This window comes from Mobula hypostoma, chromosome 9, assembly GCF_963921235.1.
Source record: "Mobula hypostoma chromosome 9, sMobHyp1.1, whole genome shotgun sequence".
Lineage (NCBI taxonomy): Eukaryota > Metazoa > Chordata > Chondrichthyes > Myliobatiformes > Myliobatidae > Mobula > Mobula hypostoma.
This window is the reverse complement of record NC_086105.1, coordinates 98,623,494-98,650,848: the sequence shown is the minus strand read 5'-3', so window position 1 is coordinate 98,650,848 and position 27,355 is coordinate 98,623,494. Positions and strand designations below refer to the sequence as shown.

The window sequence follows — 27,355 nt, the reverse complement described above, 5'->3', positions numbered from 1 at the left end:
GACATGAAAAATACATGCAAAACACAAAAATAACAATAATTTGTACGAAAACAGGAAGTTGTACTCAGAGATACAAAGGCATCTGTAATACACAAGAAAACTAAACAACATTGAGAAAACCATGACCTTTTGTCAAGTTTCTCTTGGCCCTTATTCTGACCGTTGTCATTTTTTCCTGTGACCTGTGACCTTTTCTGTGAGGAGCTGCCCATATTTGATAACTTTCTCTGTGGGTACTTGTGATTTTATTTTTGACAATATGTGTTTTTGGGGACTTTTCCTGTGGGATTTTGTGTGTGTGTGTGTGTGTGTGAGAATTTTTACTTCCTAACATGACATCTCTGACTAATTGATAGGCTGGTTGCAGGAAGAATACCTCGGCACTGGCTCCATCGCTTACCGTTTAACATGAAAAGAAATATCAGCTCAGACGGTGGTGAACCATTTGATTTATCACTGAAGACTGTGGGAGCCAAATTATTGAGTATAAATAAGGAGGGGCTGGGTAAATTTCAGACTGTATTAAGGATCAGGGTATAGGCTGAGAGAACAGGGGTATTGTATTGAATTGACATAAAGGATTAGCCCTATTCATGCTATCAGATGTTAGAACTGCCTCAAAATTTTCAGGGTCTCCACTCCAAATGTTCATCATTTGTTTTCCTCACCCCTGTGGATGCTATGTGACCTGCTAGCTGATTACCTTTTTTTTTCAAACTTTTTCTATGCTGTCAGTTTTGATACATTTCCTATGGCCTATCGCTATGTGTCTTTTTTTGTGACATATTCTGGGCTTTTTTTTTGCAACTATTACTTTCGCTTCTATGATTTTGTTTTTCTCTGTTGTTACGTAAACGGCAACAATGAATATAATCGAGACAGCTTATATAAAAACAACCAAGCATTTATTAAACACGTATAAACGGTAAGGGAAAAAAGAACAAAGGAAAACTTTAACTGGAAGTTAACAGATATTAAGCCATTCACCATCTCGCCACTCGGCTCTGGTTCTTAAAGCGTTAAATGCAAAAACAGTTCTTAAAGTGATACAGTCAGATATAGTTCTTAAAGCGATAACTTCGAAAGTCCAACAGTTTTACACGTTCAGTTGGGAGAGACTTCTCTGGAGAAGGATTTCTTCACAGACGCACCTTTACTGCTGGTTCTGTCCACAGGATTCACAATGCCAAAAATAAAGTTTAAATCAACTGATCTTAAATTCCTTTAGCGAGAGAGAGCACCTTTTTGCATGAACTCCTTGCTCTTTCTGGCAAGAGTTATCTCCATGCAGGTACTCCTCCAACGAAGACCCAATAAGGTTGATTCTTTATTAAACTGCCAAATGACGCCGACTTCTCTCGATCCTTCAGTAAATTCTTCACTCTCCCTTCAACTGTTGGAATTGAGTAAATCGGCAAATCCAGCCACAAATTTCCAGTCCAGATAATAAGGAATTTTGCAACAGAACGCACAACTGTTTTAAAAATGAAACTGCATCACCAAAAACAAACACAACAGAAACGGAGGCACAGCACATTCTACCTGGAAATCTACAAACTTAAAAACCTACTGCGTCACCTGAGTTGACCCTTATATAGTCACGGGGCACATGTCATCACGTGACCTCACCGGCGGGAAAATCACATCGGGTGACCTCCAAAAGACCATTACATCATTCTCACAAAAAAAAACAGATCTCCTTGAGCTTGTAACACTCTGTGACCCTTGTCTGTCACTCTGACTGACACTTTTGGAGATTTTTTTCTTTGCTTACTTCGTCAGTTTTTATGGCTGACTTTTTTTGTGACTCTTGCCCCTTCTGACACATTCTTCAGTTTTTGCATCTCTCTTTCTTTGTACAACAAGCCACAGGAAAGGTTGTACAAATATATGTTAAAATATGCAGAAGGGAAAGGGCAGAGAAGTGGAAAAGGGACAAACAAAAAATGCTCCAGAAACTATGAACATAAATGGGGGAGCGTTTAACCGATTTAACAAAAGCTGTTAAAAATTGCAGTAGAAGATGTTTGCACGATGATACACCTAGACAAAGGACATACTGAAAAGTAACAGCTGAAAAAAAGCTGCAACAGAAATCTGAGTTAATGAAAAAGAGATGGAAAGAGACAAGCAACACACACAAAATGCTGGAGAAACCCAGCAGGCCAGGCAGCATCTATGGAGAAGAGTTCAGTCAACGTTCCAGGCCGAGACACTTCGGCAGGACTGAAGGGTTTCGGCCTGAAACGTCAACAAGACGTTTTTTCACATAGATGCTGCCAGGTCTGCTGAGTTCCTCCAGCATTTTGTGTGTGTTGCTCGGATTTCCAGCATCTGCAGATTTTCTCTTGTTTGTGGTTGGGAAGAGACAATACCATTATACCATTCACTCAAAATGCCACCGTAAAACATCGCAAAGGAAAGACACACGAATAGCGAGAAAGCGCCTAGACGTTGCACCCTGAAAAAGACACACAAGGAAGCATACCAGGGCAGACAAAGTACCTCCAAAATTAGCTGCGTTAAAAACCATGGTATAAATGTAACAAAGCACAGAAAATCCCATTTAAAAAAACTTGGAAAATCAAATGTTTATATGAGGGAGGGTTCAATGTCCTAGTGGGCAGATTTGCTGATATAACGAGGGAGGGTTGCAAATAGATTTAGGGGATGGATCCAAAACAGATGGGAGGCTGGAAGCTGATAGAGAATTCAATGACAGTACATTGAGTAGACAAGACAGGCTGCAACATGACAGTGAGGAAGGTTAGACTGTTAGATTAACTTGTATTTATTTCAATGTGAGAGGCCTGACAGGTCAGATAGATGATATGGCATAGGTATCTACAATTGCACTGAGACATTATAGCCATTACAGAAACTTGGCCAAGGGAGGGGTGGGAATGTCAGCTAAAGATTGGAGGGTACAGATGGGACAGAGGTGAAGGAATAAGAGGAGGGGGAGTTGGATCCCTTATTAAGGAGAATGTCATGGTAACAGTCCAGGATGAATGATCATCCAGTGAGGCTTTGTGGGTGGGAGATGAAATATAACAAGGTAACAAGCACTTTATACTGCTGTGGATGGGAATTGGAGGAACAAATTTGCAGGGAGTTTGCTTGAGAAAAGGGTTTTCACAGTAGGGGATTTTACCTTTCCTTATATAGATTGGGACTGCCATACTGCCGAAATTTGTTAAGTGTGTTCAGGAAAGTTCCCTCAGGTGATCTATACAAGAAATAGGGCAGGACGAGTGACTGAGGTCTGAGTGGGGGTGTGGTGGGGGGGGGGGAAGAGGAAGGAACTTTGGGACCAGTGACCATAGTTGTTAGTTTTAAATTTGTTCTTGAAAGGGGTAGATATGGGTCACAAGTGAAGGCTCTAAATTGCAGGAAGGAGAATTCTGATGTTATGAGCACAAAACTAGTACAGCTCGGGCTGATGGAGTTCAGTTCTGGTGTACTCTGCAAGAACGTTTGTACCTGCTTCCCATGACCGTGTGGGTGTCCCCCAGGTGCTCCGGTTTCCTCCCACAGACCAAAGATGTACCAGTTAGTACCTTCTCTCAGGCACAAGATTCCTGTTCACTTTGCTTTGGAGAGTTATTGCTAACAAGAACCTGCAATGTACACATTGAGCAACTCCCGTGCACAATATGCGCTGGCTTTATTGCTTTAACGTCCAGAATGCACATTTTAGGGAAAAGTGTTTGTATAAAAAGCAGTTAACAACTCTTTACAATACTATTGCAAGTGTTAAGGACTTATAAAACTTTTACAATGTGACTATTTGAATCAAAGATTTCCTCTCCTGTTGAGAAAGGACAGTTCCTTATCTCTTCCTTATATCTCTTAAGTGGTTCACCATCCTCACAGGCAGCACAGTTCCCAGTCCTGCCTCTCAAAAGACTTCTGTCTTCAATATTAATTGCAAACTGCATGGATTTTGCATTACTGGTCAGCAGATAATTTGCAGCTCATATTGATGTAGAAATGAGATTGGTTTTGGGCAGATAGGTTACTGGACAAATATGGATTGAATGTGCAGAAAATACTTTTTCTTCTCTTTCCCAATATCATCTTCTCAGCCATTATTTGATGCTCCACAGTAGATGGATAGAATGCACCCCCCTTCCCACCACTACCACACTCAACAGTCCCAGCTGGCTCATTGTTCTTAAACCCATTTTTCTTTGTCAATGTTGGCCTGTTAGACCAAAGAAAAAAAAATATGTGCCACCTGCTTTTGCAATTCTGAGCTACTTGCCTGCCAAATTAGCTCTTGCATCTGATGGTTAAGGCAGACCAGACTCATCTGTTGAGGTGTCTCTGGGAACCAACCCTTTACACTTTTACGGTACTTTGCCTTTTGCCTGCATTGTCTGTTGCCTTATCCAGTTTCGCTATTTCTCTTCATATCGAGGCCCTGTAGACACTTGTCTTTTATTCCAAAGGGGATTAACATGCAAAATACCATCTCCTCATTACACATATCTCTAAAGAAGTGATTGAGTATTGCGCTGACATCCAGGGGCTAGGTGTGTCTTACTTTTAAGTTGACAAAGAGGCCTGGTTTCTCTCTTGTAATATTTTGGGAGACCCAGTGGTGCAATTATTAGAGCCACTACCTCACAGTTCCAACAGCTAGGGCTCAAACCTGATCTCAAGTATTTCTATGTGGAATTTGCATGTTCTCCCTGTGACTGCTGGGTCTATTCTGGGTGCTTCATCTTCCTCCTGCGTATCAGAAACGGGCGGGTTGCTAGGTTAATTCGCTGCTGCAAATTACCCCATTTGTAGTCAATGAGATTGCTGTGTGGGCCAACATAGACTTAATGGGCTGAATGTCCTCCTTTGTGGTAAAGAAGTGTAGAAGTTTGTTCCTCTATATTCAGCCCTATTTGCACTTTTGGTAGTTCATATGTCTAGCACTACGGAAACATGTGAATATGATTATTCTGGTTGTAGTTTTATTTGTTGACATGTACCCCACATCCTTAGATAGTCATTCACTGTCCGCTGGTCTGGCTCTAGCTTAAGGCAACTTTCTCAGGAGGGTACAGGGAAGGAGCCAGACTTAAAGACATGCAAGGTCCCCAGTGGATGGAAGGAGGTTCTTGAAATTCCATCTTTCCTGGAAGACTTGGCTGGAAGGTTGTGGACGGTAGTCTTTCAGGAAACAGTGGGAAGGGATGTAACAGGAAGTCATTCCCAGAAGCCACAGTGAAATTGTATGAAGCGTGGTGATCATCCTTTCCTTCCCCGTCAGGCTCCTTGCCATCTGCTGGGAATGGCCAGTTGCTGGAAGCCATATACTCAGATGACTCAACATCACTTGGATCCAGAGGTGTTAGCAGTGCTTCTGAGCTCTGCTCCCCAGGGTCCCATTCACCTTCAGTCCCTGTGACCCAGGGCTTGGAGACACAACTGTTAAATGTCTGATAGCCAACTTGCTCGGGTGCTTGAAATGCCTCCTTGCCAGGCCCTGGGCTCAGCGAGTATGTGGATAGTGTCAGTCGGAGGGTTCCATCTTCAGTACTGTTGAAAGGACGGTAGCCATCTCCCTCATCTGCCCACTGGTCTTTGGTTATGCCGTTGAACAAGGAATAACCTGGAGCACCTGAAGGAACCAGTGACAAATCCTCAACAGGTAGAGGGAAAAGAGACGGGATGTCCATCAGCACAGGGAAGCCAAAGCCTGGAAAGTGAGGAAAGGGGCTTTTCTCATTATGCCTGATGTCCTTCATCAAGGGTTGGAAGGCAGGGAACGTGACGCTGTCTGTACCGGGGTGCTCAGTGGGATCGTCAACCTTGGCTTTCTCCCTGAATGTAGATGGAATGAAAAGCAAAATGTTACAATTTGTAATGCCCCTGGGTTAGATACTCCAAGTGAGACCAGTGGCTTGGGCAGTGTCGGTGCCAAACCTGCAAATCGTTTTTCATAGTTGACCGCAGAACTGTAAATCAGCATTAAGGGTAGAACGTGGTGGAGACGTAGGACAGGTTTGCGAGGGGGCAAAAGAGAAAATGCTCCATGTTGAAAGCTTTTATTCAGGAAAGGAAAAAAAATCCTTTAAGTTGCAGGGACAGAAGAAGGGTGGAGGGAATGCCTGTGATAGGATGGAGATGGAGACAGGCTGGTGATGGCGGCTGGTGTGCCGGAGACAGGTGTACACACGGAACAAAGAGGGAGTGAAACCGTGCCAGAGTGATTATTGTAAATCTGAAAGGAAGGAGAATGCTAGGAAATTCCAGGCAGCATCTGTGGAGAGAGAACCCCCCCCCCCCCAGTTACAACAGAACTGGGCGGGGAGCCAGAAATTTAAAAAAAAGCTGAAGATGCTACACACCTGAAGAAAAAACACAGAAAAGGCGAGAAATGTTTGAGCCAGGTAGCAGAGAAACTGTTAATGCCCTTTTCTGACACTTCTTGCCTGCAGTGTGAGAGGTCAAGGGCCATGTCACCGACCCTGCCTGCCTCCTCTGTGGTCGCTGTCTAGTCTGCTCACTACCACCAGACCTGGCCCATTCAGACACAACACTGGGACTGCTGTACAGCTGCAGCAGAGTGACTCTGGAGGGCTGTAATGCACCAGACAGAGGATAAGGTGTTGCTGCTCTACATGGGACTGCGCCCCGAATGGAAATAGATCACTGTTCCTTTGACAATGCCAGTTACAAATCCTGCAGCTCCCTACCATGGGCTCCTTCACCAGAAGGACTGAAGCAGTTGCTGTTCATTGTGGTCAGGGTAATGTGGATTGGACAGACTTCCATCAACCCCAGATCACATGAATGAGCAGAAATGGAGGGAGTGTGAGAGATCTGCTTAAACCAATGCTCTCCCAAGGAGCTCAATGAGGAACCAAGAATCACAATTGCAATTCCTTATTTTTTGAAGAAGAGCAGGGGTATTAATGCAGAACTTGCATTCACGTGCACCTTCCATTCCTCAAGATCTCTTAAATAAGACTCACTGAAAATGAAGGTGCTTGAGAATAATCTACTGATCACTTTGATGTCTCCGAGGCTGTGGGTTCTAACTCAGCAGGTAGGCCAAGTAAGGAAGGGATGTGCAGTCCACATCCTGAGTACAATGTCATAATAATCTGGATTCATTATTTGGTCAAGAAGCTGACGGGGAGGAAAGGTCAAGGTCAGAAAGACTTGGAAAAGTTCAAAGCACCAAGGACAGTGGTAGGATCTATGAAACAGGAGCCAAAGGCAAGTCTAAAATTACTGGAGGGTAGAGGACAAGAAGGAGAAATCAAAGATTTACTTGTATGCTGGGGTGAAGCTGCAAACCAGATTGGGTTTGATGCATAGATTTTGTGGCGTAATTGATTAGCTAACTCTGAGGAGATGGGTCCCAAAACTTGACCTGCACTCACCTAGATACATCTTTCATGCAGGAGATCTTCTCCACTTTGCAGTCATCAATCTTATTTTCACTGAAAACTAATCCTTTCATCTGGTTCACAAAAACAAAAGTTGAGACTCAGCATATGGGTTAATTGGGCAAAATACAAATTTGAAATTAGTCAAGGATTTCAACCCACACCTTATAGCAAACAATTCCATTCCCGGAATACAGTTACTTGTCTTGGAGCTGGGGATCAATTGTCCCCCTTGAAATTGTGGGTGAGGGAGGGAGGGGATTAGGGAGAGGGCAGACTGTGTGAGTGAGTCAGGGAGGGAGTGGGTGAGGGAGGGGGCAGATTGTGTGGCTAAAGGAAGGGGTGGACTGTGTGGATGAGGGAGGGGTGGTATCAGGGAGGGGGCCGGCTTTGTAGGTGAGGGAGGGGCCGGTATCGGGGAAGGGACAGACGGTGTGTGTGAGGGACGGCTAATAAGGGGAGGACTGTGGGAGAGGAAGTAATGGCATCTGATGGTGTGTGTGTGAGAGTGTGTTTGGGGTGTGGGAAGGGGGTGTGCGTTGCCCAGTCACACTGTGTATGATGATAGCTGACACTCAGCTACAAGGTGAGGGGGGGGTGTGGGGGCTAAAAAAAAAATCAAATCGAAGTAGATTTTGTACCTGTGGTTGGTTGAAAATTTGTTTGGACACTGAGCTCTTCAGGGGTGATGGAATTTTCTCCCACCAGGACTTCTTTGCTCTTGATAACAGAAGAGATGTGATTGGATTAGTGTGCGTTCCTCGCTTCTCTCAGCTCGTGCCATCTCTGCCCTTATCAAATGACTCGGCCCTTTAACCCGTGAGAGTCTGGCAAAAGCCGGGGAAACAGTATTGTGGCTGAGCTTGGAGCCCAGTTCTCAGGCTGCAGTCCCAGTCAAGCTGAGCTGAACTGTCAATTTAGCTTTTCACCCTCTACCTCCTGTTCATAAATGGTCATTTCAATTGGAAGACTCTGATCATGCTGACAGCCAGACAGGGTTATCGTCTAGCCTGATTTTTTTTTTTTTTGTTTTGCTCTACGTCTGTTTTTCTGGCTTCCTCCTTGTGTCCATCCCATGCTGTCATTTACCCCGAAAGTGTGCGAGAGGACAATGTTCTCCATACCTAACCCCTGCTCTTTCTGCTGGGGAACTGATTGATGAGACAGCCTAGAGGAAGATCTGCTCTGTATCGAACCCTTGCTGTATCTGTCTTGAGGATGCTTGATGGGACGGTGTAGAGAAGGGGTTCCCCACTTTTTTAATGTCACGGACCCTTACCATTGACCAGGGGGCAGGTTGGGACCCTGGTGTACAGGGAGATTTATTCTGTATCTGACCTGGGAGTATTTGTTGGTATAGGACAGAGAGAGCCTCACACGGTCTGATGAACACTTACAACTGATACGTATAGAAGCAGATTGCCACTGGCAGCGGGATGAAGATACACACAAGAACAATGATTGTAGGTAAAATCCATTTTCGGGAATCTGAAAGCAAAGGTCAGAATATTAAAATACAGGATATTAAAACTGATTAAAGATTGTGAATGGACAGTTCTTTGTTAAATGAGAAATGACAGCGCGGACAAGGCTATTAGACAAATCGTGTCCTGACTGGGTGAGGAAAGAGAAGTTATGGTTATTTCTACATCTGAGATCTCAGTCCATAGATTCATCAGGCTCAGTTTAAATGTGACCTGCCTCTCAATGTGTCAGTTTAAAGGTTTCTGCTTGTGTACCTGTCAAACTCCACCAGTCGTAGAAATCTTTCTAATCCTACGTCAGATCTGCTAACCTTCTTGTTCCTTCCTCAAAAAAATTCTTAAACTAGGCATTGTCTTCCCTTCCCTTTGCAATTTGGCGATATGGCCAGTGATTGGAAAAGACACTGTCTATTCTGGGAAACTGGAACAACAGCAGGAAATACTGAACCACTCAGCATATCAGGGCTCCTGACCCAAAATATTGGAGTCGATGTTTCAGGTCGGGAGCCCTGGGAAAGGAAGGTGACGTACATGTTTTGAATTTCAGGAAAGGATGGAGTAAAAAGGGAAGGTGAAGAAGATGATTGACCAGTTAACAATTAATTTTAAAGAAGAGAGGTACAGGCAGAAGGGAAGCAAAGGAATAATTTGAAACTGGAAACTCTGGCAATGTGAGGCAAGGGACAAAAAGCTCTGGTTAATGAAATGGTTGAACTCAGTGCAGAGGCTTTAAGGCTGTGAAGTAGTCAGATGGAAGATGAGGTGACGTTCTCAAGTTTTTGTGTAGGGCGTCTCTGGATAAATGGAGAAGGCCAAAGATCAAAGGTATGAATAGGAGTGGGGTGGAAACGCAGAGTTACAAATAACCAATGTGAAAGGTTGACAGAATGAAGATGTACTGCCAAAGATGACCCGATCTACATTTGGTTCCTCTGATACAGATTACATTGAGAAATGCCCATGAGGCCAGGATTGGATGAATGCACATACATTGAAAGGCTGGAGATTAAAAACCGAATGGTGAGACAATGGAGGGATTTAAACTTTGCTTAACTGGGAGCCAGTAATGTCAAGGATGGGCAACGGGTGAAGAGGACCTGGACCAATTAAGTAATGGGAGAATTTACAAGGAATGAGGGAATCCCCATGTGGCTAGGGTGGGCTGGTGGTAAAGGGTGTGGTACTTACTGTAGCTCCACTCGATCACAGAGCTCCAGTCACTCCACATGCCTCTGTAGTTATCTGTTGTCTTGGAGTGGACTCTCATACGGTAGGTGTATCCTGCCTCCACAAATGGATTTAGACGCAGCGTTTTCTCATTGGAGACAGGGACCGTCTACACCAAAACCAACAACAACAGAGGCTGGGCAAAATTTAATCTTCAGCAGTGTCTCTGACAGCTCTTGCCCCACACTTGGACTTAACACATCGGCCCAATCAGAAGTAGCTTCCCTTCCCACCTCTCCAACAACCAGATGAAACCACAGAGTGAGTGTGTCGTGCAAGACTGAGCAATCACCACCCTCCCGTCCACCTCCACCCTCTCGTTCACCTCCACCCTCCCCGTCCACCTCCACCCTCCCCGTCCACCTCCACCCTCTCGTTCACCTCCACCCTCCCCGTCCACCTCCACCCTCTCGTCCACCTCCACCCTCTCGTCCACCTCCACCCTCCCGTTCACCTCCACCCTCTCGTTCACCTCCACCCTCCCGTCCACCTCCACCCTCTCGTTCACCTCCACCCTCCCGTCCACCTCCACCCTCCCGTTCACCTCCACCCTCTCGTTCACCTCCACCCTCCCGTCCACCTCCACCCTCTCGTTCACCTCCACCCTCCCGTTCACCTCCACCCTCCCGTCCACCTCCACCCTCCCCGTCCACCTCCACCCCGCCATCCACTTCAATAGTCACAATAGGTCTCCCCGACACTGGAGAAACTAATTGCAAATTGAATGGTTGTTCCATGGAACAACTTCTGCTCGGCCAGCAAGGGCGCCTCTGAGCTTACAGTTGCCTGTCACTTTAATTCTCGTTGCAACTCAATCCAACCTCTCTGCCTTTGTTCTAATGAAATCCAGCATGGACTTAGGGAACTGTACTCTGCCTTTTGGTTATACTTTGCTTATAGTTAACACTCATTCTCTAATTACACAGAACAGTAAAGCTGAGGAAAAGGCCTTTCGGCCCACAGAGTCTGGGCTGAACATGAGCTAAATCTATTCTGCCTGTAGAGGAGTAGCTTGTATAAGTAAACGGATGGTAGAGGAATGGAGGACTATGGTCCAGGTGTAAATTGATGGGAATAGGGAGGATAACAGTTTGGCACCGGCTACATTGGCTGAAGGGCCAGTTTCTGTGCAGTATTGTTCTATGACTCTAGATGAGCCTTAACCTTGATTAATTCACATGATTATTCACATCTATCTAAAAGCCTCCTAAATGCCACTATCATATTGGCTTCCACCACTAACCCTGCCAGCCTTCCCTGGCACCCAACACTCTCTGTGTAAAGGAAAAGAAATGCCCTGCAATCTCCTTTCCCCCTCGCACTTTAAAACATGTCTTCCAGTATTTGACATTTCTACCTGGGAAGAAAGATTCTGATTGTCTGCCATCTCATAATCTTATAACCTTCCATTAGGTCTCCCCATAGCTTCCAATGCTCCAGATCGTCTCCAGACTACATACTGTTGCCCTGTTATTCACTCACCCCAGTGATATGGGCTTTGCGCTCTGAGCCTGCATTTAATTGCCAGTCCTTGTAAAGTTGGTGATGAGCTGCCTTCTTGAACCTCTGCAGTCTTTGAGGTGTGGGACCACAAACTGTTAGTGAGGGAGTTCCCACCTCTCACTCCACTCCATCCCACCACTCCTTTCTCATAGCCTTGTTCTCCTGCCTATGACAGATCTTTCACCGTTCCCTCTCCACACCTTCCCACTTCTCTGCATTGTAATACCTGCCCTCCTTTATTTTCTCCTGGTCCTGGTGAAAGGCCAGACCCCTGAAGAACTGACCCTGTTTCTCTCTTCACAGAAGCTGACCGAGTATTTCAAGATCCTCAGCATTTACAGGACTTTGCTTCTGAAGAAGTGATTTAAACCCCTATACTTGAGGTGACGATACAAACCTTCCAATTCCCTCCTGTCCTCATGTAGGCAACTTCATATTCAATGTATTTGCCCAAAAGTAAACTGCTGTAGTCGTCCTCCCAAGACAGGAGTATGTTTTTGTCGTTCGAAATGTCGATTGTGAGGTTGTATGCAGCTAAAGGCTTGACTGTGGAAAAGAAAGAATGGTTCAACAATTTAGACAAAGTGGCAGAAGCAGGCAAAAGGCTAATGATGAGAAGCACCATGTCATGTATAGCGCCCATACACTCAGTGGCCAATTTATTAGGTACCTCTTGTACCTCAAAATAATGCTCGTATCTTCTGCTGCTGTAGCCCATCCACTTCAAGGTTCAATGTGTTGTGCATTCAGAGATGCTCTTCTGCACTATTTGAGTTACCGTCGCCTTCCTGTCAGTTTGAACCAGTTTGACCTCTCTCATTAACAAGGCGTTTTCACCAACAGAACTGCCACTCACTGGATCTGTTTTGTTTGTTTTTTATCATCATTCTCTGTAAAACTCTGGAGACCACTGTGTGGGAAAATTCCAGGAGGTCAGCACTTTCTGAGATACTCAAGCCACCCTGTCTGGCACCAAAAAAAAAATTCCTCAGTCAAAGTCATTTAAATCAAATTTCTTCCGCATTCTGATGTTTAGTCTGAACAACAACTGAACCTTTTAACCATAGTTGCATGCTTTTAAGTGTTGCTTTGCTACCACATGATTGGCTGATTAGATATTTGCATTAACGAGCAGCATGGCCAATGAGTGTATAATTTGCATGATTCACAGAAAAAGCAGGAATGCAACCATGAATCTATTCCACCATTCAATATCCATGCCTCCCTCTGCTAACGTAGCCAACAGTCAACACTTGTAAACAGAGGGCTCAGTTTCAGTGAGGGAGGAGACACATGCCAAGATCACAAAATTATAAACATAAGAGATTCTGCAGATGTTGGAAGTCCACAGCAACAAACAGTCGATGTTTCGGGCCGAGACCCTTCATCAGGATATCGGCTGTTTATTCCCTTCCATAGATGCTGTCTGTCTTGCTGAGTTACCCCAGCATTTTGTGTGTGCTGCTCAAGATCACAATGTTTCCATGGTAATATAGTCCTCATGCAGACTCTCAACCCGAGGCAGTGACAACTTCCCCCACAGATGCTGCTTGACCCCATGAGTTCCTCTAGAAGCTTGTTCTTTTTTGTTCCAGATTCCGGCATCTGCTGTCTCTTGTCCCTTCACAACATTTGGCTTCCGCATATTTCTCACCATGCAGGAGGCCACTCAGCCCATCTACCAACTCTGCTGGCTCTCAGAACAATCTCATCCCCACCCCCCCCCCTCGTGTTTGCAGCAACTACAGGCAGTGGCCATTTCACAGTGGCCAATGGGAAGGTAGTGATGATCTGCCTTCTTGAACCTCTGCAGTCTTGAGGTGTGGGAGGGAGTTCCAGCCTCTTTCACTCCACACCACCACCTCTTTCTCAGTCAATCACCCTCATTCTCCAGCCTATCTCAGATCTTTCACCAACCAACCAGTCTCTCTCCCGATGGATTAGACTCAAAATGTTGACAGATACTTTCCTGCCACAGATGTTGATCAGCCCACTCCAACAGATTGTTTATGAGTCCAGATTCCAGGATCTGCAGTTTCTTGTATAACTTATCAACCTGAACATCTCTGGGATGAGAGGGGAAACTGGAGTACCCAATCACACAGAGAGCATACAAACTCCACACAGACAGCACCTGAGGTCAATATTGAATGTCAGTCACAGGAACTATGAGGCAGTAACACTACTTGCTGCACCGGTGTGCTACCTGACTTGTATCATGGAACTTTCTAAATGATATTTTTGAAGATCTAGAACATTGAACATAGAACAATACAACACAGGGAACAGGCCATTCGGCCCACAATGTTGTGCTGAACCAGCTAAAAAGCAAATCAAAAAGCAACCCAAACACTAATCCCTCCTACCTACACCATGCCCATATCCCTCCATCTTTCTTACACCCATGGTCTATCCGAATGTCTCTTAAAAGCCCCTAATGTATTTGCCTCCATCACCATACCAGCCAGTGCATTCCAGGCACCCACCACTCTCTGAGTAAAAAAATTACCCCTCACATTCCCTTGAACTTACGCCCTCTCACCTTCAATGCATGCCCTCTGGTAGTAGATATTTCAGACCTGGGAAACAGATACTCCCTCTCTATCTATGCCTCTCATAATCTTGTAAAACTCTATCTGATCTCCCCTCTGCCTATGTCGCGCCAGGGAAAACATCCCAAGTTTATCTAGCCTCTCGTGATAGGACCTGCCCTCTAAACCAGGTAAACCTCTTCTGCACCCTCTCCAAAGCTTCAACATCCTTCCTATAGTGGTGCGACGAGAACTATATGTAATATTCCAGATGTGGCCTAACCAGGGTTCGATAAAGTTGCAACATAAACTCCTCACTTTTGAAACCAATGCCTCGACTAACAAAAGCAGGCATTCCATAAGCCGCCTTAACCACCTTACCAACCTGTGTAGCCACTTTCAAGGAGTTATGAACTTGGATCCCAGAGTCTCTCTGTTCAGCAACACTGTGAAGCATCTTGCCCTTAACAGTGTACTGTCTCCTTGCATCTTCCCTACCAAGGCGCAACACCTCACATTTACATGGATTAAACTCCATCTGCCATTTCTCTGCCCACATCTGCAGCTGAGCTATATCATGCTGTATTCTTTTCCAGTCTCCTACACTATCCTCAACTCCTCCAATCCTAGTATCATCCACAAACTTACTAACCCACCAATCTACATTTTCATCCAGGTCATTTATATATTTCACAAATAGCAGAGGTCTTGGCACAGATTCCTACGGAACACCAGTAATTACAGACCTCCAGCTCAAATAAGACCCTTCAATCACTATTCTCTGTCTTCTATGCGCAAGCCAGTTTTGAATCCCAATAGCTAATTTGCCACGGACCCATGCATCTTAATCTTCTGTATTGGCCTCCCATGAGGGACTTGGTCAAACATCTTACTGAAATCAATGTAGACAATATCACACTCCCCTACCCTCATTAATCGCTCTCACCTTGTCAACAAACTGAAATAAGTTGGTAAGGCATGACCTGCCATGCACAGAGCCATGTTGGTTCTCCCTAATTACGCCATGAGTTTCCAAATTCCATTATATCCTATCCCTAAGAATTTTCTCCAGCAATTTGCCTCCAACTGATGTGAAACTCATCTGTCTACAGTTCCCAGGATTTTCCCTTGTTCCCTTCTTAAATAGAGGTACAACATTAGCCACTTGCCAATCTGCTGGAACCTCACCCATGGCTAGAAAGGACATGAAGATACTGGTCAAGGGTCCAGCAATCTCACCTCTTGCTACCTTCAAAAACCTGGGGTAAATCTCATCAGCCTTGGGGATTTATCCATCTTATTACTCATTAGAAGACCCAGCACTTCCTCCTCCTTGACCTCTATATGCCCAAATGTATTTATACACTCAGCATTGACCTCCTGGTCCTCCAGATCCTTTTCCTTAGCATATAATGAAACAAAGTACTCAATAAGTAACTCACTCACATTCTCCACATCCAAGAAAATGCTTGAGTGATCCCACCCTCTCGCTAGTTATCCTCTTGCTCTTGGTGTATGTATAGGATGCCTTGGGATTCACCTTAATCCTGCTTGCCAAGGACTTTTCATGGCCCCTTCTGGCTTTCCCAATTCCATTGTTTAGTTCTTTTCCGCCTCATACTCCTCATGTGCTTCATTTGATCCAAACTTCTGAAGCTTTACACTCTTTTCCTTTTTCTTCTTGACTAAATTCATCACGTCTAGATTCTCTCATCTTTCCATCCCTGTCTTTCCTTCCAAAACAGGAGCATACATTTCCTGTACACTGTGCAATTGATCCTTAAACATCGTCAGCATGTCTAATGCAAACTTGCCAGAGAAAAGGTGTTCCCAATTAATGGTTCTTTGTTCCCGACTAATGCACTTGTAATTTTCCCTCCTCTAATTTAAAACTCTCCTGCAAGGACCATCCCTATTCTTATCTATAGCTATCCTGAAAGTTAAAGAGTTGTCATCACTGTTTCCTAACTATTTACCCACTGAAAGGTCAGTCACCTGGCGAGGACTGACACCAGGTCCAATACAGCCCCTCTTCTCATTGGACTGTCCACGTATTGATTAAGAAACCCTCCTAGATACACTTAACAAATTGCCCCACCACACCCCTTGCTCTAAGAAGGTCCCAGTTTATGTTAGGGAAGTTGAAATCCTCCATGACAACAACCCTATTATTTTTACACATTTCCTTAATCTGATTACATATTTGTACCTCAATGTCACGGTGGGTATTGAGGGGTCTGTAGTACAATCCTATTCCTGACTTCTATCCAAATGCACTTGGTGTCTGAACCCTCCATTATGTCTTTCCCAAGTGCAGCTGTGATATTGTCCCTGCCTTTTACCTCCTCCTCTCTCTTTTCTAAAACTTTGGAAACCTGGTACATTAATCACTCATCCCCGCCCCTCTCTCAACAAAGTCCCTATAATGGCTACAACATTTTAGTTCCATGTACTGATCCATGTTCTAAGTTCATCTCCCTCACCCATAATACTCCCAGCATTAAAATATGCATACTTCAAACTACCCAACCCATCATATCTGTTATTTCGATTTTGCCCTTCCAGTACGTTCCCTGACATCTTCTGATCTGCTCCTTTCCTTACTGACCTGGGGCTCTGGTTCCCAGACCCTGCAAAACTAGTTTAAACTCTCCCGAGTAGCATAAGCAAACCTCCTGGCTGGCTTATTGCTTCCCCTCCAGTTCAGGTGCAACCCGTCCCACTTGTATAGGTCACCCCTTCCCCAGAAAAGGTTCCAATGATCTAAGAACTTGAAACCCTGTCCTCTGCACCATCTCCTGTTTTGTGGACAAAGAATCTTCCTTCTGTCCCACCAGTTATCGAGACACACTATAACTACCGCACTGTATGCTTCCCCGTCAAGCCTCAGATGTCTGTGCAGATATCAGCTCTTAAGTACACCCTGCTGGCAGATGGTGATGTCTGATAATGACTGGCGACGTCTGGGAATTAAATCCATTCCTCATGACTAGTGAACGGACAAGAATCCATACTCTGCCTTAACACAGTATTTTTACTCTCCATGTGACACAAGCACCAATTCACTCAGTAATAATTCGTTTAACATTATAATGAACAAAGTCTTCTACTTACTAGTTTGTGAAGGTTCGAAAGTTGTGTTAAAGATCTCACTCTTATTGTATTCCACCCTGATCTTGTATACAGCACCAATGACCAAAGGTTGTTCCCCGAACTTGCATTGACAAGATGATCCTTGGTGATTCTCCATATCTGTGACTCTGAATAACAATAAAAGAGGCACTGTGTCACATTTTGTCCGTGTTCTTCTTTTAACCAAAATCCAATCTATTTTAGTTTGGGTGTGACACACACAAAATGCTCGAGGAACTCAGCAGTCCAGGCAGCATCTACAAAGAGTACAGGACTGGCGAAGGGTCTTGGCCTGAAACATCGACTGTTCTCTTTTCCTAAATGCTGAGTTCCTCCAGCATTTCGTGTGTGTTACTCAGATTTCCAGCACCTGCAGATTTTCTCTTGTTTGTGATTAGTTTGGGTGTGGCTATCTCAGTTGCCAGAACTTCCGGGAAATGTGTTGGTAAGGTATCTTCTGCCAGGCAGGAATGCAAACTTCAAAACTAGAGATGAAACACAAATCCCTTAATGCCTCGCAAAAGTGTCTGTGCCATTTCATGGGATGTGTCTGTCAGTACTTCTCCCAGTCAGTTGCTTCAAGCAGAATTGTCCTTAGTTGTGTGGATGGAAAAATGGACAAAGATGAACGTCGATGGGATGGGAACTGATCTGGCCCATTTACACTAGAATTAAGACTTGGTAGGCAAAGTGTAATTGAGCAATGAGTGACCTTTAAAGTAGAGAGATTTGAGTTACAGATTCAGTAGATTCCAACAAGAAAGGTCATAACTCTCCAAAAGTTAAAAAATTAGAGAGTAAAGCAGCTGGAATTTTTATTTTTAAAAAACATTTGGCTGGTTGTCAATATAAATGAAAAAATCAGATGGACTTCAGAAAATTCAGGAGGGGGTTGAAAGGGATATGAGGACAGATAGACAGCTTGAGAAAAAACTGACAGCAAACAACAGGAAATCTAAAAACCTGCAATAAACGTGTGAGCTGGGGAGTAATTATGAGAAGAGAGATTGGTCCAGAGACCAAAGAGAATCTACTCATGGATGTGGAGAGCATAGTGAGGTACCGAGCATCAGCTTTATATGGGAAAAGATGATGCTGGAGTGTCAGCAAAGTAAGATTTGGGACACGCTAAAGAAATGTTCTAGGAAAGCTTATCTCTACTTAAAAGTGCTTCACCCCCCTGGTCCAGAAAGGATGAACCCAGGTTACTGGGTGAACAAATTACAAAAGCTCTGGGTGGTGTCAGAAGATTGGAAAATTACAAGTGTTTCAGCCAAGTACAAAAACAATGTAGGGATAAACCCGGTCACGAAAGATGAGCTGGTGAGGTGGTATAGAAACAATAACTTTAAAGTTAGTGGCCACGTGGGCAAGTGTGAATTGATCAAGGAATTGCAGAATTGATTTGTTAAAGGCAGATTAAGGCCATTTAACTTGGCAGTCATTTGATTAACTAACGGATGAAGGAAATGAGATGGATATGCAGAATGTTGATCAGCAAAATTGAAAGTAGTGGAATAAAAGAGGTTGGAATGTTATGCCTAGAAAGTTAGAAAAGTAACAGGAAACAGTAGGGTAGTTTCTCACACAAGGAGGTGTACTGTGGAGTTCAGGATTAGCACCGGGACTTTTATTATATATCCAGTCCGTCGCTTGGTTATGAATTATGGACAACCCTGCATTCAAACGACCTCTCATAATATTATTAAATTCAAAAATCCAATCCACCCACGTATATTTATACTACACATGGCAGGACTGGTTTTTCCTTTCTCCACTTTTAGTAATGGTTCTTTCTTATCAGTCTTTCTTAAAGTTCAAAGTAAATTTATTATCAAAGTACAAATATCTTACCATTGCCTTGAGATTCATTTTTCTTACAGGCATTTATGGGGAAAAATACAAAAAAATTACAAAAAAACCTACTTATTTGTCAAAGACTGTCAAACAACCAATGTGCAAAAGGCAGACAGACAGTGTAAATAAAAACTAATATTGATAACGAGTCGTAAAGAGTCCTTGAAAGTAGGCTGTAGAATCGGTTCAGAGTAGTTGTGAATGAAGGTTCAGGAGTCTGACAGTGTAAGGTATTAACTGTTCCTGAACCTGGTAGTGTGGGACCTAAGACTACTGTACCTCCTGCTTGACTGTAGCAACGAGAAGAGGGCACGTCCTGGATGGAGGGGGGTCTCACAATTCAATATTCCTCCAAAGCTGCTTCCTCGTGGCAGTGCTCCATATGAATATACTCATTGGTGCTTTGATTCCATTCATGACTACTGGGGAGGTATGGTTACCACTGAGTAACCTTTGTGTACTTCCTGCCTCACAGACAAAATGGACATCTGTGAAAATGGAACCTCTTCCTCAGCCTCTACAGACATGTACGGACTTAGGTATTGTGCAGGGCATGATTTTTAGATAGCAGATGATAAATGATTTGAAGGCATGGTGACCCCTGAGGGGATGGTATTAAACTTACACGAGAAATGGACAGAATGGATAGGCAATGGGTGAATTTAAAGCCAGAAATTGTGAAATGTTGCATTGTTCGTGGGAAGAAAGTGACACAATGATATAAACCAAAGGACACAACCTAAATGAAGCACAGAGGCAGAGCTGCTCGGGTATATGTGCATGGATCATACAAGGATGCAGGGCAGCTTGAAAAAATGATTTTTTAAAAAACTATTTGAGACCCTGATGATATGCACTCTGATTTCTCTAACTTCTGGTAAACACTCTTCTCTTTTTAGTTACCCTCTCCCCACTTTTTGTTTTCCCTTAATCTGGTGACCCTCTCACCCCTTCTTTTCCTCTCGTCCACCCTCATGACTCATTCCGATTCCCCACCTCCTTCCCTTTATTCCATGGTCCAGCGTCTTCTCCCATTAGATTCTTTCTGCATTCCTTTACCTCTTCCACCTATCACGCCCCAGCTTCCTCACATCAGCACCCCCTTCCACCACCTACCCTTCTTCTCCCTCACCTGATCTCGCCTATCACTTGTACTCCTTCCCCTCCCTCAACCTTCCCATCCAGCTTCTGCCCCCTTTCTTTCAAGTCCTGACGGCCCTGATGACGGGTCTTGGCCTGAAACATTGACTGTTCCCTTCCCTCGACAGCAGCTTCTTAACTTGCTGCATTCCCCAGCGTTTTGTGTGTGATGCTATCTGAGAACCTAGCTTTCATATTGTTACCTTACTGTTCATCCGGAGAACCAGTACTTACTCAGAACAGTTTGCAAAAGAATCCAAGGTCTGATACCACATAGTATAATCAGTTGAACAGTCGGTGTCTGGCTTGGCAGGCCAGATGCACGTCACATCTTTGATGTAGTCATTGAAGCACACAATGTGAGCATCACAGCCTGTTAACAGGTAATGCACAGTGTCAGTTTTAGGCCATTCTCAGTGGTCATGATTACAGAAATCACCAACCCACAGGGGTACAAGCGAAGAATGGACAGTGAGAGGGACACAAAGGACAAACGTAACAGCTGTGATTCTGCACCTTATGCCAGCTGTTCAACAGCTTCAGTTGAACATCATTCCAGCATCTTCACTTCTGACAGTCCTTCAAAACATCACATTATTGATCAGTACTCTCACTTCCTACACCTTTGTCTCCAACTCTTGTGGTTGAATCTCTGCTGCCTTCTACTCCGTCACAACCTTTCACCTCCGATTTCTCTCTGCCTCTCGCATTTCCTGTAAGTATTAAAGCTATCTTATCTCCATTTGGGCAGATCTGCTGATAGCTTCATCAACTTGAAACACTGCTCCGTCGATGCTATCTGGCACACTGAGTTTCTATTTCAGATTTTAAGAAGCCACAGCATTTTGGTTTCGAGGTATTGAAGAAAAGGGGAGAGTGATGGTTGGAATATGATGGAGAATGGAGGATATTAAAGATCTGTGGATTAGACTGGGTGTGATATTGACGTACATGGGGAGGAGGGAGAAACTTTGGTTAGACTGGGTGAGGTAATAGAGGAGAACATTGGATCAGGCAGGCAGGAATTTTCCTCAGCCAAGAGAAACATCATTCTAGATCTATCCCACTCCATTGAGACGTGGGTACAACAACACCCAGCATATCACAGCAATCTTCTGCAGAAGGCCCACTGCCCCCCTCTTGATTGGGACAGTTCCCACAGAATGTGGAACACACAACTTCTATTTTATAGGCAACAAGCGGATTTGTTCTCTTCGCAGCTGTCAGGGGGTGGGCGAGTGCACTTGTAGTGTGCCCACCCTCCTCACCCCTCCACCTCAACACCAGCGATCCTCAGATCCCACATGGATAAACTGAAAGTAGGTGCCAAAAAATTAAAAATACATTTATTTTTAAAAATGATGCCAGATTGTTAAATCTTGATATTCAACTAAGATCTGGATGTCTTTGTAAATACACCTCAATGAAGTGGCAAAGATCTAGAATTGGTGCTTCCCCTGACTAATCCACAGCATCTGTCTAATCGCCTCACTCTCCAAACCCTTTACTTCCCCAGCCAGTCTAATCCAATTATCTTCTTCCTCCCCATGTACATTAATATCACACCTAGTCTAATGTATAGTCTTCCACAGAATTTTCATACTCCAGCCAGTCTAATCTCACTCTCCCCTCAATCCCCACACCTTACAATATCCAGCCGGTCTGGACCTATTCTGTCACGCTTCCCTATTCTTAGAAGGGAGATGAACTGGCTAAGTTACCACCACCATGCAAATCGGCAGTGGAGCTCTGGGAATAAATGACTTCATTCAGAAATTTACCCCATCTTCTCCTTGCTGATCATCAAATATCCATCTCTACTTATCCCATTGTCCAGCCCCTCTCCAGTTTCTTCCATGTCCATAGTCTCCATTTAAAGATTGCTCTGTGAACTGTTTCAGAGTGAAAGTGCTATCTCTTTTCATGCCTAGAACCACTTGTTAAATAAAGACTAATTGGTCGCTGTGCGAATATCACTGACCTTGACCTTGACTGAGCCAAAAGGCGATGATGAAGAGGCACCAGAATGCCATCCCTGATCCTCTCAACCGAGTGGGCCAGCAGTGAGTCAAGTCAAGTGCAGGCAGCTAGCCGTTCTGTAAAGAAGAAACACTGCGTAAACAATCTGCCATGACGCTGCATCCCCATGCTGTCTATTGTCCCCAAATGCTGGAACCAGGGCAGCCAGCTTTCACACAGTGAATTCTACAACAGATTGAAACTCTACAACAGATTCACCATCTGTGTGCGTAATTCACCATCTTGCACACAGTGAATTCTACAACAGCCAACTAAGTGGATAAATAGTCATAGCCATACTTTATTGATCCCAGGGGGATTGCTTTACAGTTGCACCATAAATAATTAAATATTAATAAAACCATAAATAGTTAAATAGTAATATGTAAATTATGCCAGGAAATAAGTCCAGGACCAGCCTATTGGCTCAGGGTGTCTGACCCTCCAAGGGAGGAGTTGTAAAGTTTGATGGCCACAGGCAGGAATGACTTCCTATGACGCTCTGTGTTGCATCTCGGTGGAATGAGTCTCTGGCTGAATGTACTCCTGTGCCCAACCAGTACATTATGTAGTGGATGGGAGACATTGTCCAAGATGGCATGCAACTTGGACAGCAACCGCTTTTCAGACACCACCGTCAGAGAGTCCAGTTCCATCCCCACAACATCACTGGCCTTACGAATGAGTTTGTTGATTCTGTTGGTGTCTGCTACCCTCAGCCTGCTGCCCCAGCACACAACAGCAAACATGATCGCACTGGTCACCACAACTCATAGGACATCCTCAGCATCGTCCAACAGATGTTAAATAACCTCAGTCTCCTCAGGAAATAGAGACGGTTCTGACCTTTCTTGTAGACAGCCTCAGTGTTCTTTGACCAGTCCAGTTTATTGTCAATTCATATCCCCAGGTATTTGTAATCCTCCACCATGCCCACACTGACCCCCTGGATGGAAACAGGGGTCACTGGTACCTTAGCTCTCCTCAGGTCTACCACCAGCTCCTTAGCCTTTTTCACATTAAGCTGCAGATAATTCTGCTCACACCATGTGACAAAGTTTCCTACCGTAGCCCTGTACTCAGCCTCATCTCCCTTGCTGATGCATCCAATTATGGCAGAGTCATCCGAAAACTTCTGAAGATGACAAGACTCTGTGCAGTAGTTGAAGTCCAAGGTGTAAACGGTGAAGAGAAAGGGAGACAAGGCAGTCCCCTGTGGAGCCCCAGTGAGATATTGAGAACCACTTGACAAGGCAATCTAAAGGCCTTGGTATCCATGACTCGGGCTGGGAGAAGCTGTGTTAACAGGGCTGAGATTGAGGGTCTGAGGAAAACTAATAGTAAGCAGTGTTCAGGGAGAGCATAGACAGATCAGAGTTGAGGAGTCTGTTGTTCAGATAGGAAACTGGTAATGCAGTTCCTCAAAACCTTCCCTGCGTGGCTTTTCTCAGAAAAATCTGCAAGTGCCAGAAATCGGAATGGGTCAGAGTACAGGAACACTGCAGCAAGTAACTCACCTCCTAACTCCCCAAAGCCCTCCCACCATTGACGCGACACAAGTCAGGAACATGATGAAAATCTCTCCACTTGCCTGGATGAGTGCAGCTTCTAAAGTTCTCAAGAAGTTTGACAGCATTCAAGTTAAAGCAGCTTCTTTGATCCGTAAACAATCAGAGTGTCAGGTCTGTTACCTTCCAAAAACATTAACTGTTTTTAAAGCCCAGCGGCAGGAATTGATCCTGGGTTGCAGGTACTGTAAAGTGTTGTAGCAACCCCTCCCTACGCTATGGTGCTGCCCCTATACAGTACAGAATTGGCCCTTTGAGCCATACTGCCCAGCAATTGCCCAATTTAACCCTACCCTGATCACAAGACAATTTACCTACCAACTGGAACGTCTTTAGACTGTGAGAGGAAACCAGAGGACCCGGAGAAAACCCACATGGGGAAGAACATACAACCTTATAGACAGTAATGGGAATTACTGTAAACTGTTGTGTTAACCACTACGCTACCGTGCTGCTGTTCCCTGTTTTTATTTTGGACTACTGACATCTGCAGTTTAAAAACAAAATTAAACCCTAATTATCAGCTCCCTTCACCATTGCCGCAGTGTACACTTAGTCAAATACATTCCACTTAGTCACCCACAGTGTTCCAAGACCCCAAACCCAAGACTGAATCCGGAGGGGTACTGGTTCATGGAAAAATCGCCATTTGCAGATTCCATTCCTGGTCGCACACCATCCCGACTCGGAATTATATCATTGTCCCTGGGTCTGAATCCTAGAAAGCTCCCCCCCACCCCACAACAGCACAGTAGGAACATCTCCACCAGAAGTAGGGTAAGAAAGCAACTCATCCCCACCTCCTCAAGAACAATTAGACTTGAACAGTAAATGCTGAGAACTCTGGTTCCCTGATTCTGAAAAAGACCCCCCCCCCACCCCACCCGTGAACTCTGTCTACAATTCTCAAGATTCAGGATTGTTCAATGTCATTTCCAGTACACAAGTGTGTAAAGGGGAATGAAATAATTGTTCCTCCAGATCCAATGTAACACAAAAAAACCACAGTAAGATAAAGAACACAATAATAAATAAAACACAGGGAATACATAAGATGGCTTATATACAGTACATACAGTGATGCTGGACACAGGAGTGTCTGTACAGAAGGTGACCAACAGGAGCTGGTAAAGGAGTGGTGGTGAGGGGACGGAGGGTGGCGGAGAGAGGGTTCGTTGGCGGAGGTGTTGAGCTTTCTGCTTGGGAAAAGTAACTGTTTTTGAGAGCTGTGGTCCTGACGTGGATGCTACCGCCTCCTCCCTGATGGGAGTGGGATGAACAGTCCATGATCAGGGTGGGTGGGATCCTTCATGATGTTTCTGGCCCTTTTCCGGCACCTTACTGCACTGTATATACGTCTTTGATGGTGGGGTAGGCTGGTGCCTTTGATGCCTTGGGCAGTTTTGACTACCCGTTGTAGAGATTTTCTGTCTGCTGCCTCAGTAAAGCAGCCAGCATTGTCATCCAGCCGAAACGTCAACTGTACCTCTTCCTAGAGATGCTGCCTGGCCTGCTGTGTTCACCAGCAACTTTTATGTGTGTTGCTTGAAATTCCAGCATCTGCAGATTTCCTCGTCTTTGTCATTCACTCTCAACATTGACTCTTCTCCCACTCCCATCGGGCAGAAGACACAAATGCCTGAAAGAATCAAGCTCAAGGACAGCTTCCATCCTGTTGTTGTGTCTATTCCCTAGTCAGGCACACAGGATCCTACAGATACGATAAGGTCTTTTCGGAGACTCCTGCATAGGTACATGGCAATGGACTCTTGGCCAATCCACTTCAATATGATCTTGCACCTCCGCACTTTCTCTGTAGCTTTTGAACTTTATTCTGATAAATCCACAAGATATTGGAGCAAGATTTGGCCCATTGAGTCTGCTCTACCATTTCATCAAGGCTGATCCATTTTCCTCTCAGCCCCAGTCTCCTGCCTTCTCCCCATATTCCTTCATCCCCTGACTAATCAAGAATCTTCCTTAAACATGAGCTAACTATGTGGTGACACGTATGTACTGTGATAATAAATTTACTGTGAACTTAGAAATACCTGTATGCCCAATGACTAAGCCTCCACGGACACTTGTGGCAACTAATTCCACAGATTTAACACTCACGGGCTAAAAAAATTCCTCCTCATCTCTGTTCTAACAAGACACCCCACTATTCTGAGCTGCTACTGTGGTCTTAATTATTAATTTACTTTGTAGTACAGTAATTCAATGCAGTGTGTAATGATTTGATCTGTGGAGCAAGACAAGCTTTTCACTGTACTTCAGTAGAGAGAAACAAAATCCAATTGAGCTTTTTTTAAAAAAATTCCCATCCGCAGTGCAGTGTTATGTGCTACCTTGAATTCACTTTCTTGTGGGCATTCACAGTGGAACAAAGAAATACAAAACACTGACAGCCAATACGCAAAAGACAAACCACACATACAAAAAAGAAACCAACAATAAGGTAGTCAATAAATAATACTCAGAGCAGGAGTTGTGTTGTCCTGGAAAGTGAGTCCATAGGTTGCGGAATCGGCTCTGTCAGTGAGGATTAGTCAGGGGTTTAAATGCTGCACCAGGGGTTTGAGTCATGAGCACTCGTTCCCCATTTCGTTCTGAGACACTGTTCCTCCGACTCTGTCGTGTTCCCTCAGCCCTGCTCCTCTGATAGAGCCCTTCCAATGACAGGGAGCTGGCCCTTGGTCTGCGCGGATCCTTCCCGGGACTATATCGCCAACCTCGGGGTTGACTCTCAGAGGCTTTTCCTGTCGCTCCCCCGAAGCCGAAGGGCGAGACGTCTTAACGACGGGATAGTATCTCGACTGCTTTAACGAATACATTCTGATAGTGGCGTGGCTAGCTTAGTCTATTCCGGGCAGGATCTAGGGAGGGTATCGATCTCTCAAACCAGAGGCGGAAAGACAGGGAAACCCCAAAGCTGGCTATAAAGCACAGAATCCCCCCAAAAAATGTGTGTTTTAAAATTAGCAGTTTACCGAACAATAACGCAAAGTACTGCTTGCTCTGATTAATTTCCGTGTAAAACATTGAATGAAATCCTAGGTTTCCCACAGCGTGGGCAACTACCCCCCACGACCCCCTCTCCGCAACGGACCGGACCGGACGTGTACCTTTGAGTAAGTGGCCGAGCTCCCTCTCCAGGTGTGTCCGTTCGCAGACTGGTCTTGTTTGAGGAAGTTGAAATGTTCAAAAAATAGTTAGCTGTGCAAGGGAGATTTACATATTGACTTCCCTCTCTAAGCCGTGCCAGGTTATACACATAGCCACTTGAGTCAATGTATTACGTTGCTGAGTTTAGGGATTTAACTCTTAGTGTGCCTTCCACCCCGAGTGCAGAGTGGTACAGCTCAGTCAACGCAGCGTAGGAGTTGATCTTCAGGAGTTAAAGACATTTGTGGGAACTTCCCTAAAGCCAGAGAGTAGGTTGGAGTTCACTTCCACTTTGACAGATCGATGACTAATTCAGAGTACGTAAATGT

General features: G+C 44.6%; 1 protein-coding gene across 1 annotated transcript; it reads right to left on the bottom strand.

Annotated features, from left to right (window-relative positions):
• Nucleotides 1-877: 877 nt before the first annotated feature.
• LOC134351885 (uncharacterized) lies at nucleotides 878-27,114 on the bottom strand. Its single transcript, XM_063058739.1, has 10 exons — nucleotides 26,987-27,114; nucleotides 22,253-22,367; nucleotides 20,506-20,644; nucleotides 17,257-17,402; nucleotides 12,009-12,157; nucleotides 10,070-10,217; nucleotides 8,795-8,885; nucleotides 8,039-8,117; nucleotides 7,392-7,471; nucleotides 878-5,823 (listed from the first exon to the last, which is right to left on the bottom strand). Exons 2-10 carry the CDS (start codon nucleotides 22,302-22,304, stop codon nucleotides 5,031-5,033), a joined length of 1,677 nt encoding a protein of 558 aa, XP_062914809.1. The 5' UTR covers nucleotides 22,305-22,367; nucleotides 26,987-27,114; the 3' UTR covers nucleotides 878-5,030.
• Between the last annotated feature and the right edge of the window lie 241 nt (nucleotides 27,115-27,355).